The sequence below is a fragment of the Ovis canadensis genome, chromosome 14, assembly GCF_042477335.2.
Source record: "Ovis canadensis isolate MfBH-ARS-UI-01 breed Bighorn chromosome 14, ARS-UI_OviCan_v2, whole genome shotgun sequence".
Classification (NCBI taxonomy): Eukaryota; Metazoa; Chordata; class Mammalia; order Artiodactyla; family Bovidae; genus Ovis; species Ovis canadensis.
The window spans coordinates 64,801,728-64,815,770 of NC_091258.1; the positions used below are offsets into that span (position 1 = coordinate 64,801,728).

General features: G+C 50.5%; 1 protein-coding gene across 1 annotated transcript; it reads left to right on the forward strand.

The window, feature by feature from the left end:
- Nucleotides 1-5,613: 5,613 nt before the first annotated feature.
- Nucleotides 5,614-8,276, forward strand: ZNF575 (zinc finger protein 575). The gene is made up of 4 exons (XM_069550973.1): nt 5,614-6,186; nt 6,466-6,558; nt 6,983-7,094; nt 7,554-8,276. The coding sequence occupies exons 3-4, from the start codon at nt 7,013-7,015 to the stop codon at nt 8,207-8,209; spliced, it is 738 nt and encodes a 245-aa protein (XP_069407074.1). The 5' UTR covers nt 5,614-6,186; nt 6,466-6,558; nt 6,983-7,012; the 3' UTR covers nt 8,210-8,276.
- Nucleotides 8,277-14,043: the final 5,767 nt, after the last annotated feature.

Consider the following 14,043-nt stretch of genomic DNA (forward strand, 5'->3'; position numbering starts at 1 on the left):
CTGGAGAAGGAAATGGTAACCCACTCCAGTACTCTTGCCTGGAAAATCCCGTGGACAGAGGAGCCTGGTACGGTACAGTTCATGGGGTCACAAAGAATGGGACACGACTGAGCGACTTCACTTCACTTCTTCACTTCAAAAAAATAAATAAGTAAAAATAGAACTACCATATGATCCAGCATTCCCCCTCCAGGGGCACATATCCAGAGAAAAGCACAATTTGAAAAGAAGCATGCTCTCCAACATACCCTGCAGCACTCTGTACCACAGCCAAAACAGGAAGTAATCTAAATGTCCATCAGCTGGGGGAATGGATAAAGAAACTGTGGTACATAAATAAAAGGGAATATTACTCAACCATTAAAAATGAAATAATGCACCATGAATAGACCTAGAGTTCATCCTGCTACCTGAAGTAAGTCAGAGAGAAAGATGAATAGCATGTGCTATCACTTGTATGTGGAATCTTAAAAAATGATACAAATGAACTTATTTACAAAACAGAAACAGAGTCACAGACTTTGAAAACAAATGTATGCTTACCAAAGGGGACAGGTTGAGGGGAGGGATAAATTAGGGATTAACATACACACACTGCTACATATAAAATAGAGAAACAACAAGGTCCTATTGTATAGCACAGGGAACTCTACTCAGCATTCTGTAATAAGCTGTATACGAGAAGAATCTGAAAAGAACGGATGTGTGTATACGTATAAATGAATCACTTTGCTGTACACCTGAAACTAACACAACGTTGTAAATCAACTCTAATATAAAATAAAAAATAAATTTTTTAAAAAATCAGAAAAACAAAACACAGGAAGATACTCAAAGGTCAAGGGAGGTACATTGGGAGAAGCACAGACTTCTTTCTCTGGAGAAGTAGAAATCCAATAAGAGACCCCAATACACTCATAGCTCTGGGGCCACTTTATAGGAAACCCAGGCAGTTGGACACTCATTTTTAGAAAAAAAAAAGTTTGGTGCAATGTCATTAGTGTCTTGAGGGGCTGTTGGATGGGTGCCTGGTTCTAGAACAACATATTATCCAATTAAAGTTTATTTTAAATTCGCTTAAGTATTTTATCAGGAATGTTTATCTCTTCCCAGGAAAAAAATCATTAAAAAAAATAATTTCCCAGAATTCCCTGGGTGTTCAGCGGTTAAGACTTGGCACTTTCACTATTGACAGGTCTAAGATCCCACAAGCCATTAGGTGCAGCTAAATAAATAAATAAATGCTTGCTAAGTTTCTTCAGTCATGTCTGACTCTTTGCAACACTATGGACTGGCTCCTCTGTCCATGGGATTCTCCAGGCAAGAATACTGGAGTGGGTTGCCATTTCCTCCTCCAGGAGATCTTCCCCACCCAGGGATCAAATCCTTATCTCTTAGTCTCCTGCATTGGCAGGCAGGTTCTTTACCATTAGTGCCACCTGGAAAGCCCCAAATAAATATATAATTTTCCATGATGTCTTGCAAAATCGGGTGTGGAATCATTTGGCCTCTTTTGGAATGTGAACCTCTAAAAATGGCTTTTGTTAATTTACACCAAGGACCTAGAGTTGATGTAAGAAACACATCTAGTCATGGGCAGCCTGAAAGTTTACTCTTTGGAATCATATAAATAGCGAGAATAGGGCACCCCACCCTCACCTAGAGGGTCAGAGATTCAGAGGTCAACTGTATCACATCATTTTATATGAGATACATTAGCATTCCCCATTCTGTAGCCAAGAGGGGTCCTGAACTAACCACTCCCACCCCATCCCGTGGATACTGAACTCATGTTGACGCTCAGTAGTTTCAGTCCTGTCCTACGCTTCATGAGCCCGTGGACGGTAGCCCACCAGGTTCCTCTATCAGTGGGATTCTCCAGGCAAGAATACTGGAGTGGGCTGCCATGCCCTCCTCCAGGGGAACTTCCCGACCTAGGGATCGAACCAGCATCTTCTGTGTCTCCAGGATTGCAGGCGGGTTCTTTACTGCTGAGCCACTAGGAAAGCCTGTGGATGCTGAGGGATGACTGTAATTCTCCCTATGTTTGGGGAGACAGCCAGTGCTCCGTCTTTGGTCCTCTCCCCTTAGCCAGCTTTGCCAGACTCCCAGTGTGTTTCTGATGGACTTTATGAGGGGAGAGACTCAGAGACAAGGAAGATGCAGAGACTCAGTGATACTGAGAGATAGAGAGAGAGATCTGGAGAGTTTCAGAGACACATGGAGAGGCATAGAGTTGAAATGGGGTGTGAGTCAAAAGGACTATGGTCACAAAGATATACCTGGATGGACTTTACTGGCTGTCCAGGGGTTAAGACTCTGTGCTTTCACTGCACAGGTTTGATTCCTGGTCAGGCTCAGCTGGTAAAGAATCTGCCTGCAATGCAGGAGAACCCAGTTCGATTCCTGGGTTGGGAAGACCCCCTGGAGAAGGGATAGGCTACCCACTCCAGTATTCTTGGACTTCCCTTGTGCCTCAGCTGTCAAAGAATCCACCTGCAATGCAGAAGGCCTGGGTTTGATTCCTGGGTTGGGAAGATCCCCTGGAGAAGGAAAAGGCTACCTACTCCAGTATCTTGAGCTTCCCTTGCGCCTCAGCTGTTAAAGAATCCACCTGCAATGCAGAAGACCTGGGTTTGATTCCTGGGTTGGGAAGATCCCCTGGAGAAAGAAAAGGCTACCCACTCCAGTATTCTGGCTGGGAGAATTCCATGGACTGTATAGTCCATGAGGTTGCAAAGAGTCAGACACAACTGAGCGACTTTCACTTTCTCTCAGGGAATAAGATCATGAATGCAACATGGCACAGCCAAAACAACACAAAAAAAGATATACCTGGAGATGCTAGAAGATTGTGGAGATGGGAAGAGATGTGGGGAGCAGGGAACATTAGAGCTGGGAGAGAGGTACAGGAAGGAGAGCCTGTCAGAACAGAGAAACAACCAGAGAAGGGAGAGACAGAAAGACAGGCTCAAACTCAAGGAGAGAACTCGGTTCAGTTATCCTCACACTGAGGTGTCCTGAATGTTTGGCTCAAGCTGGGTGAAGTTGGAGATGCAGAGGTGAGTCCTCAGTCTGGTTGGTGGAGAAAGAGGAGCAGACATCAGGCCTAAAACAAGGAGAGGTACAGGGATGGCCAGGAGCTCAGGGGAGAGAGGCCAGGAAAGCAGGGACTCTCAGGCACTTGACTGTGAGGATCCCCCAAATAAAACCTCCTCAGCCCTAGGGTCCATTCCTAACTGTTCTGGCAGGATCTCTACCTGTCCCTAGAAGGCATGCACGCCCTCTGGGGGATTTGTAGAGTTAGCTGTGAGGCATCCTAAGAGTTAGAAACTACCATCATTCTTCCCAACTGTGTGACTCAGGCTCAAAACTTAACCTCTTCTGGGTTTCTGTTTTCTCATCTGTAAATTGTGGCTGAAAATAGTTCCTCCCTCACTGTGAAGATCTAAGGAAAGATAACAAGCCTCCCAATGTTCACAGCAGCATTATTTACAATTGCCAAGATATGGAAGCCACGTAAGTGAACAGCCACAGAGGAATGGCTAAGGAAGATGTGATGTATATATACAATGGAATACGATTCAGCCATAAAAAAAAGAACAAAATTTTGCTGTTTGCAGCAACATGGATTGACTTGAAGGGCATTCTGCCAAGTGAAATAAATCAGACAGAAAAAGGCAAATACTGCAATGATATCACTTATATGTGGAATCTAAAAAATACAACAAGCTACTGAATGTAACAGGAAACAAAAGCAGCAGCAGCAGACTCACAGATAAGTACAAACTAGTGGTTACCAGTGGGGAGGGGCATTACATGGGTAGAGGATTAAGAGGTATAAACTAGTAGGTGTAAAATAGGCCACAAGGATATACAATGCAAATGGGGAATATAGCCAATATTTCATAATAACTCTAAATGGAATATTGCCTTTATATTCAATAAACTGAATCACTAGACTATACACTCGTGATTTATATACTATTGTCAGCAGCTATATTTCCATTTAGAAAAAAATCAAATGAGTGCATGCTTGCAAAAAGTTTGGCGGATCACCTGGCTCAGAACAATTTCTAGGCGTTTTCCTCCCAGGGAGGCGGCTCTGCTTATTTCATCATCCTTGACTCCTTCCCCCTTTTATTACTACCTCTCCATTCATGACTAAGCCCTGTTGAATTAACCTCTCCAATCAGATCACTTTTCCATTATCATGCCCTCTGCCCCAGTCACAGAGGCAGCAAAGCAAGAAGGTAAATGACATGAATTCCAGGGTTAGGCTGCAAGGGTTCAAATCCTGGCCCTGCTTCTTTCTGCTCTGAATCAGTCTTAGTGCCTCTTGTTTTCTTTCGGCTGCTCTGGGTCTTAGTTGCCATATACAGGATCTTCAGCTGTGGCATGCAGACTCAGCTGTAGCATGTCGGACCTAGTTCCCTGACCGGGGTTTGATCCTGAGCCTCCTGCATTGGGAGCATGGTATTTAAGCCACGGGATCACCAGGGAAGTCCCAGTGCCTCATTTCTTAAAAAGAAATTATTTTTATTTTTGGCTGTGCTGTATCTTCCTTGGGGTGCATGAGGTCCTCGTTCCTGTGCACGGGCTTTCTGTAGTTGCAGCCAGTGGAGGCTACTTTCTAGTTGCCAGTGCACAGGCTCTAGCGGGCCTGCTTACTAGTTGCGGCACATGGCCTTAGCTGTCTCACCGCAACGAAGAAAGATGTGAGCTCTTCCCGGACCAGGGATGGACACCATGCCCTCTGGATTGGCAGGCAGATTTTTAATCACTAGACTACTAGACCAGGGAAGTCCCATTGTGCATCATTTTTATCATAGTAGCGCCTCCTCTCGAGAAAATTGCTGTCAGGATTAAATGAATGAACATCTATAAAGCACTCAGGACAATTTCTGATATAAAAGATCAGATGCTGTAATGATAATATAACTATTACAAAATTATATTATTTTAATAGGTAATAATATAATTAATATGTAACAGCCGCCTCATTGACTTGTCTTCCACTCTGCCTCCCGATGATCCATTTTCCATGCAGTAACCTTTTAAATGAACCTTTAAAAATGTTAAAGAAGAGACTGAAGACCCACAGCAAACAAATCCAACGTGTGGATCTTGTTTACTGATTCAAACAAACCAAGCATAATAAAAATATTTTTATGGACTAGGAGGCCTGGTATATAGCTTCAAAAATCATCTGGGAGGAGTGGGTGGGGAAATGAGCCCAAATAATCCTTCCTTATAACTCCCGTGACTGCCAGGGCTTGCCAGATCTTGTGGATTATCAAACTGAAGACCCACCCATGCGGGGGTAGTTTATGGGCACTTCATGATCATTCCTGTGCGGGGCGGGAAGGTGCACCGTCACGCAATGGTGCCAAGCAAGCCACCCTGGGCCTAGGCATCAGGAGCTCCAGCCAGGAACGCGGGGGCCCGGAAAACGTGGACACTGCCGCCCTCCTTGCCCCAGGGCCTTAGCATTGGGGTTCGAGGGGCTGAGAATCCTGAATCACCCAACGGCGAAAAGTGCCGGGCGCTGTACAAATAACGTGACTTTCACTGGGCATCAGCTCCCTCAGAGCCCGGAGTCCCGCTTCCGTCCTCTCTCGAGGAAATGGCTACCCTTTCCTTGCCAATCCCTTGAACGGGAGAATAGGAGGCGGATTCTTGAAACTGATTCGCGAGCCGGAGCTCAAGCTCCCAGCAGAATTCTCGAAAAGCAGAAGAACAGAACAAGAGAAGGCTGTCTCAGTGATCTCCGAGTTAGGTTTCCCCGCGTTAACTCGGGCACGTGCTTGACCCCAGTCAGCCACCGTAGGCCCCGCAAGCCGCAGGACACTTTCCTCCGGTCCTTCGGCCTGTTTAGCTCTGCGCCTGCTCGCCAACTCGTTGGCCTGGCGCACCCACCCACTCCTTCCTTTCCATCTCCTCCGCAGCAGCCCCCGCGAGCCGCGACTGCGCATGCGAACTGACGCCCCCACCGGCTCGGCGTGGGAGGAGGGGATGGAAATAAGGCTGGGCCCAGCAGCTCGCGCGCGCTCCCTCCTTTTCCCTTCCGTCGCTGGGCGCGCGCCGGGTGGTGCAGCTCCCCAGCATCCGAAGGCAGCGCTGCAGTGGCCACGGCCGCCGAGGGAGGGGCCCGGAGCCCCGCCCCCAGGGAGGGGCCGTCCGCAGGTGAGGGGGCAGGGGTTCGGACCCAGACACCTGGGTCTTCGGGAAGTGGAGTGGGGCCTGGACGCCACAGTTCCCAGAGAAGGACCCATTGGGGTCCTGATGCATAGGTTCCGGAGGGGCTGCATTGGCGCCTGAGCCTTGGGAGGGTGCATTGATACCCGAATGCCATGATCCCAAGGGTAGCGTGAAGGCTCGGACGCTTGGACCTCGAGGGAAAAGTCCATTATGGGTCTCTGGATTGCAACACAAGAGCCACGCTCTTTCTGTGTCTTCCTCCAGGTCTCCCCTCTCCTCTCCACGTCTCCAGCACCACTCCGGGGTTAAAAGGCAGTGCACGCGGCGTTAATGGACTGAGACTGAGCCAAGAGCCGGGTAAAGCTACCTATTGGGTGTGAATTCCAGCACACTGAGCTCGTAGGCCCCTCCCCTGGGACAGAGTTGCTGAGCAACCGACTTCGGGTCTTAATTGTATAGCTCCACCCATCCGCGGCCGGCCCCGCCCACCCTGGGCTTAGGCCCCGCCTGCTCCGCTCCCGGGGCGGCTGGGAGTTAAAGTTGTAGAGGCCCCGCCCACTTCGCTGGAAGGCTCAGTCGCAGGGACTAGGTTCCAAACAGACTGCTTCTGGGTTGGGTTTGCGTGACCCCGCCCACTTCACCCTTAGGCTCCACCCACCCTCGCCTTCTAGGACCCAACGTGATAGCCCCTGCTCCTGAACAAATTAAGCCCTGAATATGGGCTCTCAGTCCTATCCCCAACAACCTGATAACCCCCGGCGTCGCCCCCTCTCCCGGCTAGGTCCTCCCTCTAGGTTTCTGGGCCAGCAAGATGCTGGAGCGAGAGGCGGAGTCTGCGGCCGGGGGCGCCGAGCCTAGTCCCACTGACAAGGAGCCCGTGACCAAAGGAGAAGGTGAGGGCGTCTCCCCCGGGGGAGGGGGCGTTCTCCAGGAATTGGGGCCAAGAGAGTCACGTATTGTGGGAACCTTAGGGTGACAGTTTGAGGGCCCAGGGTGATAACCATTTCGGATCCCCAAAATGAACGTTCTGGGGAATCCTTCAGGTTGTCTTTGGGGGACCTCAGTGATCCTCTGTAAGGATTTCAGGGTTATCACTTGGGAGGATACTGGAAACGGACACTTCAGTGGCTTTGGAACAGCTTAGGTCTGGGGTTCCAGAGACGTAACTCTTTGGAGCCTGCCTTAGGAGGATGCATGGCAGTGGGTGAGGAGCAGGATCAAGCCATTTGGGGAACCTCAGTATGACCCTGGAGGTGTCCAAATATACTAGAATGTCAAGGTCTAGGGGGAGTCTGGTCTAGATTCAGGGCGTTGGCTGCTTTCTGGAGCCCACCAACCCTCCTGTCCCCTAGCTCCCGACCAGGGCCCGCCGCAGAAGCCCAGCCAGTCTGTTCCAGAGCCCGCTGCCTCCACGGGGGCGCCTTCCCGACCCCGCCGGCGACCCCCGCCCCAGCGCCCGCACCGCTGCCCCGACTGCGACAAGGCCTTCTCGTACCCGTCCAAGCTGGCCACACACCGGTTGGCACACGGCGGCGCCCGCCCCCACCCGTGCCCCGACTGCCCCAAAGCCTTCTCCTACCCCTCCAAGCTGGCCGCCCACCGCCTCACGCACAGCGGCGCCCGCCCGCACCCGTGCCCGCACTGCCCAAAGGCCTTCGGCCACCGCTCCAAGCTGGCAGCCCACCTCTGGACCCACGCGCCCACCCGCCCCTACCCGTGCCCCGACTGCCCCAAGTCCTTCTGCTACCCCTCCAAGCTGGCGGCCCACCGCCACACGCACCATGCCACCGACGCCCGCCCCTATCCTTGCCCACACTGCCCCAAGGCTTTTTCGTTCCCCTCCAAACTGGCGGCCCATCGCCTGTGCCACGACCCCCCGACCGCGCCGGGCAGCCAGGCCACCGCGCGGCACCGCTGCTCCAGCTGCAGTCAGGCGTTTGGCCAGAGACGCCTTCTACTCGTTCACCAGCGCAGCCACCAGGCGGAGAGCCCCGGGGAGCGGGAGTGAGCGCTCCTCTCGGCTCCGTGGCTCCTTCTTCTGCCAGCCCCGGTCAATAAAAAGGTGGCATCTCTAAGCCAGGCTGTATGGACTTGCCTCTTCCAGGTAGACAGAAGGGAAGTTGCCCCCGCATTGGGCTCAAACTTAGAGGCGGAGGAATCCTTTGTTTGGGGGAAAGGAAAGTGTCATCCATGAGTTTGCACTGAGTCCCAAACCATGGACCTGGAGGTGTGGTTAGAAAGGTCTTGGCTCTAGTTTCCCCCCCACCTATTCATATGGCAAAGGTTAAACTGCTGCTAGCATCGTGTGCTGCTGAGGAGTGTGGAGACAAGCTCTCCTTGTTGTTGTGAGTTTAAATTAGTGCCTCCGCTTTGGCCATTGACTGTGTATGTGTGTGTTAGTCAGTTGTGTCCGACTCTTTTCGACCCCATGGATCCCTGTAGCCCCCCAAGCTCCTCTGTCTATGGGATTCTCCAGGCAAGAATACTAGAGTGGGTAGCCATTCCTTTCTCTAGGGGATCTTCTTGACCCAGAGACTGAATCCGGGTCTCCTGCACTGTGGGCAGATCCTTTACCATCTGAGCCACCAGGGAACCCCCGACTATAGGTATAAAGAACTTCGAATGAATCTATGTTCATATCAGCTATTCCACGTCTCAGAATTTATCCTGGCACTTGCCGGGGGGGGTGGGGGGGGGATGTAAGATTAAGGATGTTCACTGCAATACAATGGCAGTGCCAAAGATGAGAAATAACCTGAGTGCCCATTGATAAGGGGACCAACTAACGAACTGCAGTGCAGCCACAGAATGGAAGATGTAGCTGCAGGGGGGAAAGTCAGCTCTATATGTATTGACATGTAGAATTCCCAAGGCATACTAAATCATAAAAGCAAGCACAGAGGGTGTACCACCAGTAGCATAAAAATTTTTCTAAAGCCCAAGCTTTGGAGCCATCTTTGACCCACTACTTAAGAGCCTCAGGGGCTCAGACAAGTTTTGTGATTTCTCTGGACTCAGAGGCCTTATCTATAAAATGGGATTTAAAAAAAAATTTTTTTGGCCACACTGCACAACTTTCGCAATCTTAGTTACCCAACCAGGGATGGAACCCAGGCTGCTGGAGTGAAAGTGCTGAGTCCTAACCACTGGACTGCCAGAGAATTTCCAAATGGGAGTATTATAAGGTCTTTACAAGCACCTTTTTGGGCAAAGATGGTTCCCCTTTTGGAGCCCATTTCTCCTGCTATAAAACAAGGATGACTGAGCTAACAGTGGACTGCTCTTCATTCTACAGACATGTATTAGGCAGGTACTGTGAGCTGGGCCCTGCACAGGGTGTTAGGAACAGGGTGATAAGACAGACCTGGTCTAGTGAGGGGGTGGACACCAGCCAGAGTTGCAAAAACAAGAGAAAGAAGCCAAGGAACTTCTCTGGTGATCCAGTGGCTAAGACTCCATGTGTCCAAAGCAGAGTGCCCAGGTTTGGTCCCTGGTCAGAGAACTAGATCCCACCAGCTGCAATGAAGATCCCATGTGCTGCAACTAAGACCTGGTTGTCCTTCAGTGGCTAAGTCGCATCCTACTCTTTGTGACCCTGTGGACTGCAGCACGCTAGGCTTCCCTGTCCTCCACTATCTCCTGGTGTAGCCAAATAAATATTGTCTAGAAATAGTACTGTACAACATATAGGCTAAAAAAAGATAAAGAAGCCAAGCCCACTTTAAACAAGTAGGGGAGCCTCACCTCCCCCCACTCGAAGAATTATTACACAGCTGTCATGAGGCTGGTGATGTCGGTTTGGGAACAGGCTGGAGAGAGGGCACTGGGAGCTCAGAAACAGACCTATGCTTACAAGATCCTGTCAGGAGATGCTCCTCACTATATACTCAGAGGTTGGCAAATTTCTTCTGTAAAGGGCCGGGCAGTAGATCTTATTAGGTTTTGCAGGCCATACAGGGTCTGCCACTACTACCCAGCTCTGCTGTTGTGCTGCAAAGGCAGACAAACACATTAGGATATAAGGATGGCCGTGTTCTGATAAAACGTTATTTACAAACAGCCGGTGGGCAGATTCAGCCCATGGACTGTAGTTTGCCAGTCCCAACCATAGACGAGCCGGGGCAGGATAGCTAATCAGCAAATGAGCTGAGAGAAAAGAGAAGAAAATTAAATGAGACCCTGTGGTCGGCAGAATAATGGTCCCCCAAAGACGTCCACGTCCTAATCCCTGGAACCTGAGTTTGTGTTGGCTTCCACACGGCAGAGGGGGCTTGGCATACATGATGAAGGATCTCATCTTGAGATGGGAGATTATCCTGATTATTCCAGTGGGCCCAGTGTAATCACAAGGGTCCTTACATGGGAAAGAGGGAGGCAGAGGAGCCAGAGATATGGCAATGGAAGCAAAGACTGGAGTGATGGGGGGCCAGGAGTCAAGGAGCGCAGGCAGCTTCTCAAGGCTAGAAAAGGCGAGGAAATGGATTCTGCCCTAGAACTGCCAGAAGAAACACAACAAAATACAATTTTAAATACATAAATAAAATGAAAAATAAATTTTAAAAGACAGAAGGAACACAACCCAGACATCACCACGTTTTTACCCCAACTTAGACTGACTTTGGTTTACTGACCCCCAGAACTGTAAGAGAATAAAGTTGTATTGTTTAAATCCTGTGACCTTGGTAATTTGTTACAGCGGTGTAGAAATGAATACAGCTCTCCACCTTACAGCATACACAAAAATTAAGTTGCTAGTGATTTAAGATCTAAGTTTGAGACACAAGACTCTGGAGCATTTAGATGGGAATTAAAGAATATCTTAGTAACCTCAGAGACAAAGAAACTGACACAAAAAGTATAAATTGTAGAGGGAAAGGCTGGTGACTCTGAGCATAAACAAACCAAGTTACCGCTATGATAAAGATACATAAGCGTTGGGACGGCTATGATAAAGATACATAAGGGTTGGGTTTTTTTTTCTTTTTGGCCCCACCATGTGGGATTTTAGTTCCCTGTCCAGGGATCAAACCCATGCCCTCTGCTTTGGGGATGCAGTCCTAACTGCTGGACCAGGAGGGAAGTCCAAAGATACAGTATTATGAGTATATGCATGCTAAGTTGCTTCAGTCGTGTCTGACTCTTTGCAACCCTATGGACTGTTCCCTGCCTGGCTCCAGTCTGTAGGATTCTCCAATCCAATACTGGAGTGGGTTGCCACGCCCTCATCCAAGGGATCTTCCCAGGGATCAAACCCGGGTCTCTATGTCTCCTGCATTGCAGGCGCATTCTTTAGCAGCTGAGCTATCAGGGAAGCTCATTATGAGTGTATACCTGGCATATGCTGTTAGATACAGAGAGTTAGGAAAGGTCTTCTTGAGGAGCTATTATTTGAGCTCGGATCTGAAAGGTGGGGAGGATGGAATGTGAGGTGGTTTGTGGAATCTCCAGCATCAGGCTCCAGACAAATGAAAACCAGAGGCCGCAGGATGGCAGGCTGCTCAGCAAGGCCCTGGGAGAGGGACAGCCAAGGGGCAGGATCTCTCCTCCAAAGTCAGCAGTATGGCCTGTGCCCAAGTTTACCATGGGGCTTGTCTTGGCAGATCTCCTCGGAAGCAACCACACCGCTATCCGAGTCTCAAGGACACAAACTCATTTGGGATGTGTCCATCTGGTCCAACCTTAGCTTGTCTAGATCAGAAAACTGACTCCTGGAGAGATGGGATTTGGCCATACCCAGGCTTCCCAGGTAGTGCTAGTGGTGAAGAACCCAGCCTGCCAACTCAGGAGACGCAGGATAAGCGGGTTTGACCCATTATCATGGACATGTAAGAGACTCGGGTTCAACTCCTGGGTTGGGAAGATCCCCTGGAGGAGGGCATGGCAACCCACTCCAGTATTCTTGCCTGGAAAATCCCATGGACAGAGGAGCCTGGTGGGCTACAGTCTATGGCATCAGAGTCAGAAAGGGCTCATGCCCCTGATGCTGGCGATTCCATAAACCACCTTGCATTCCATCCTCCCCACCTTTCAGATCTGAGCTCAAACAGTAGCTCCTCAAGGCCTAACTCTCAGACAGGACTGCGCACGCATACAAACCAGGGGACAGTGCTGAGTCTGGGTGGGCCCCGTTTCCCTGCCTTCCCGACGCCCTGCTGCTCCGTGCATGTGCTCCTGCCTTGCTTTTCCTCTGCCTGGGATGGTTCCCCCAGACCCTCCCTTGCTTCTCCCGAGTCCCTGCCGACAGGTGAGTGCTGAGATGCCTTCCCCATGACCTGTCGCTCTCATCACTGGATAACCCCACCCAGCTTTTTCTGCTCACACGGGGCTTATCGCCACGCTGCAAGACACTCGCCGTCTCTGACCCCCAGCAGAATGTCAGCGCCATGAGAGCAGGGACTCATGTCTCATTTGGCACACCAGAGCCCCAGTGCCTTACACATGGTGGGTGTGGGTGGCACAGTAATAACCCCTCAAAGACACCCACAGCCTAATCCCTGGAACCTGTGGATATGTTACATGGCAAAGGTGAATTAACAGAGCATGATGGGGCTTCCCTGATGGCTCAGTGGTAAAGAATCCACCTGCTAGTGGAGGAAACACAGGTTCGACCCCTGACCTGGGAAGATCCCACAGGCCTCAGAGCAACTAAGCCTGGGCACCACAACTATTGAGCCCATGTGCCCCAACTATTGAAGCCCGCCTGTGCTCAGCCATGAGAGAAGCCACCGCAATGAGAAGGCCGGGCAACTCAACTAGAGTAGTCCCCGCTTGGTGCAACGAGGAAAGGCCACACAGCAACGAAGACCTAGCACAGTCAGAAATGAATAAAACATTTAAAGACAGCATAAGGAAGGAAGGTTGCTAACGGGCTGACTTTAAAACCGGGAGATTATCCCAGGTTATCCAGGTGGGCGCAGCATAACCCCAAGAAGTCAGTGTCAGAGTGACGCAGCCTGAGAAAGACTCCACCAGCCGTTGCTGGCTTTGAAGACAGAAGGGGCATGGGTTGTGGGCTGCAAGTGGGAAAGATAAAGATAAGGACAGACTCTCTCCCAGAGCCCCAGGAGGAGCAGAGCCCTGCCTGCACCCTGATGGTTAGCCTGGCGAGACCCATTTTGGACCTCAAATCTAGGTTATGACCTTTAAGACACCAAGTTGGTGGTCATTTGCTCCCCAGCTCTGACCCTGCCCTTTGCCCTCCCTAGGATGAAGTTCGAGCTTCTAGGCTGCCGTCCACTGCACTGCAGGGCTGCCCTACCTGCTCTCCACAGTGAGGGAAGGCTCTCCGTCGGCACTGTCCAGACCAGCAGCCGGTGGGCACTGGAAGCGCGGCCACTGTGGCTGAGCAAGTGAATTGTTCGTTTCCCTGTTGCTAAGTTTTGGTTTCGTTTTTTTGCCACACCGAATGGCAGGCAGGACCTTAGTTCCCTGACCAGGGACTGAACCCATCTTCCCTGCAGTGGAACTGCGCAGTCCTAACCACTGGACCACGAGGGAACTCCTAAAGGTGGTTGTTTATTTTGTTTAGTAATTTTTGGCTGTGCTACCTGGCATGCTGGATCTCCCCCAACCAGGGACTGAACCCATGCCCCTGCATTGGGAACACGGAGTCTTAACCACTGGACCACCAGATAAGTCCCCCATCCCACCCCCACCTTCTACCCTGATTCTCTAACAACCAGGTCAGGTCCCACCTTAAATATGGTGGAGCCTTAAAGAGGGTCTGGGATTTGTGGAGGGTAATTTAAATGCCCCTTCCCTAGCTCTCCCTCCCAAATGAGGTGATGTCAAACCAGGCTGGGGATGGTTTCACAGCTACTTCTGAGAGCCCTGGAGAAAGGG

Bases quoted from the DNA above. Each gene is read 5' to 3' on its own strand.
- ZNF575 (XM_069550973.1), top strand. From the start codon at position 7,013: ATGCTGGAGCGAGAGGCGGAGTCTGCGGCCGGGGGCGCCGAGCCTAGT. The intron at 7,095-7,553 runs GTGAGGGCGTCT...CCTGTCCCCTAG, and splicing joins GCCCGTGACCAAAGGAGAAG to CTCCCGACCAGGGCCCGCCG.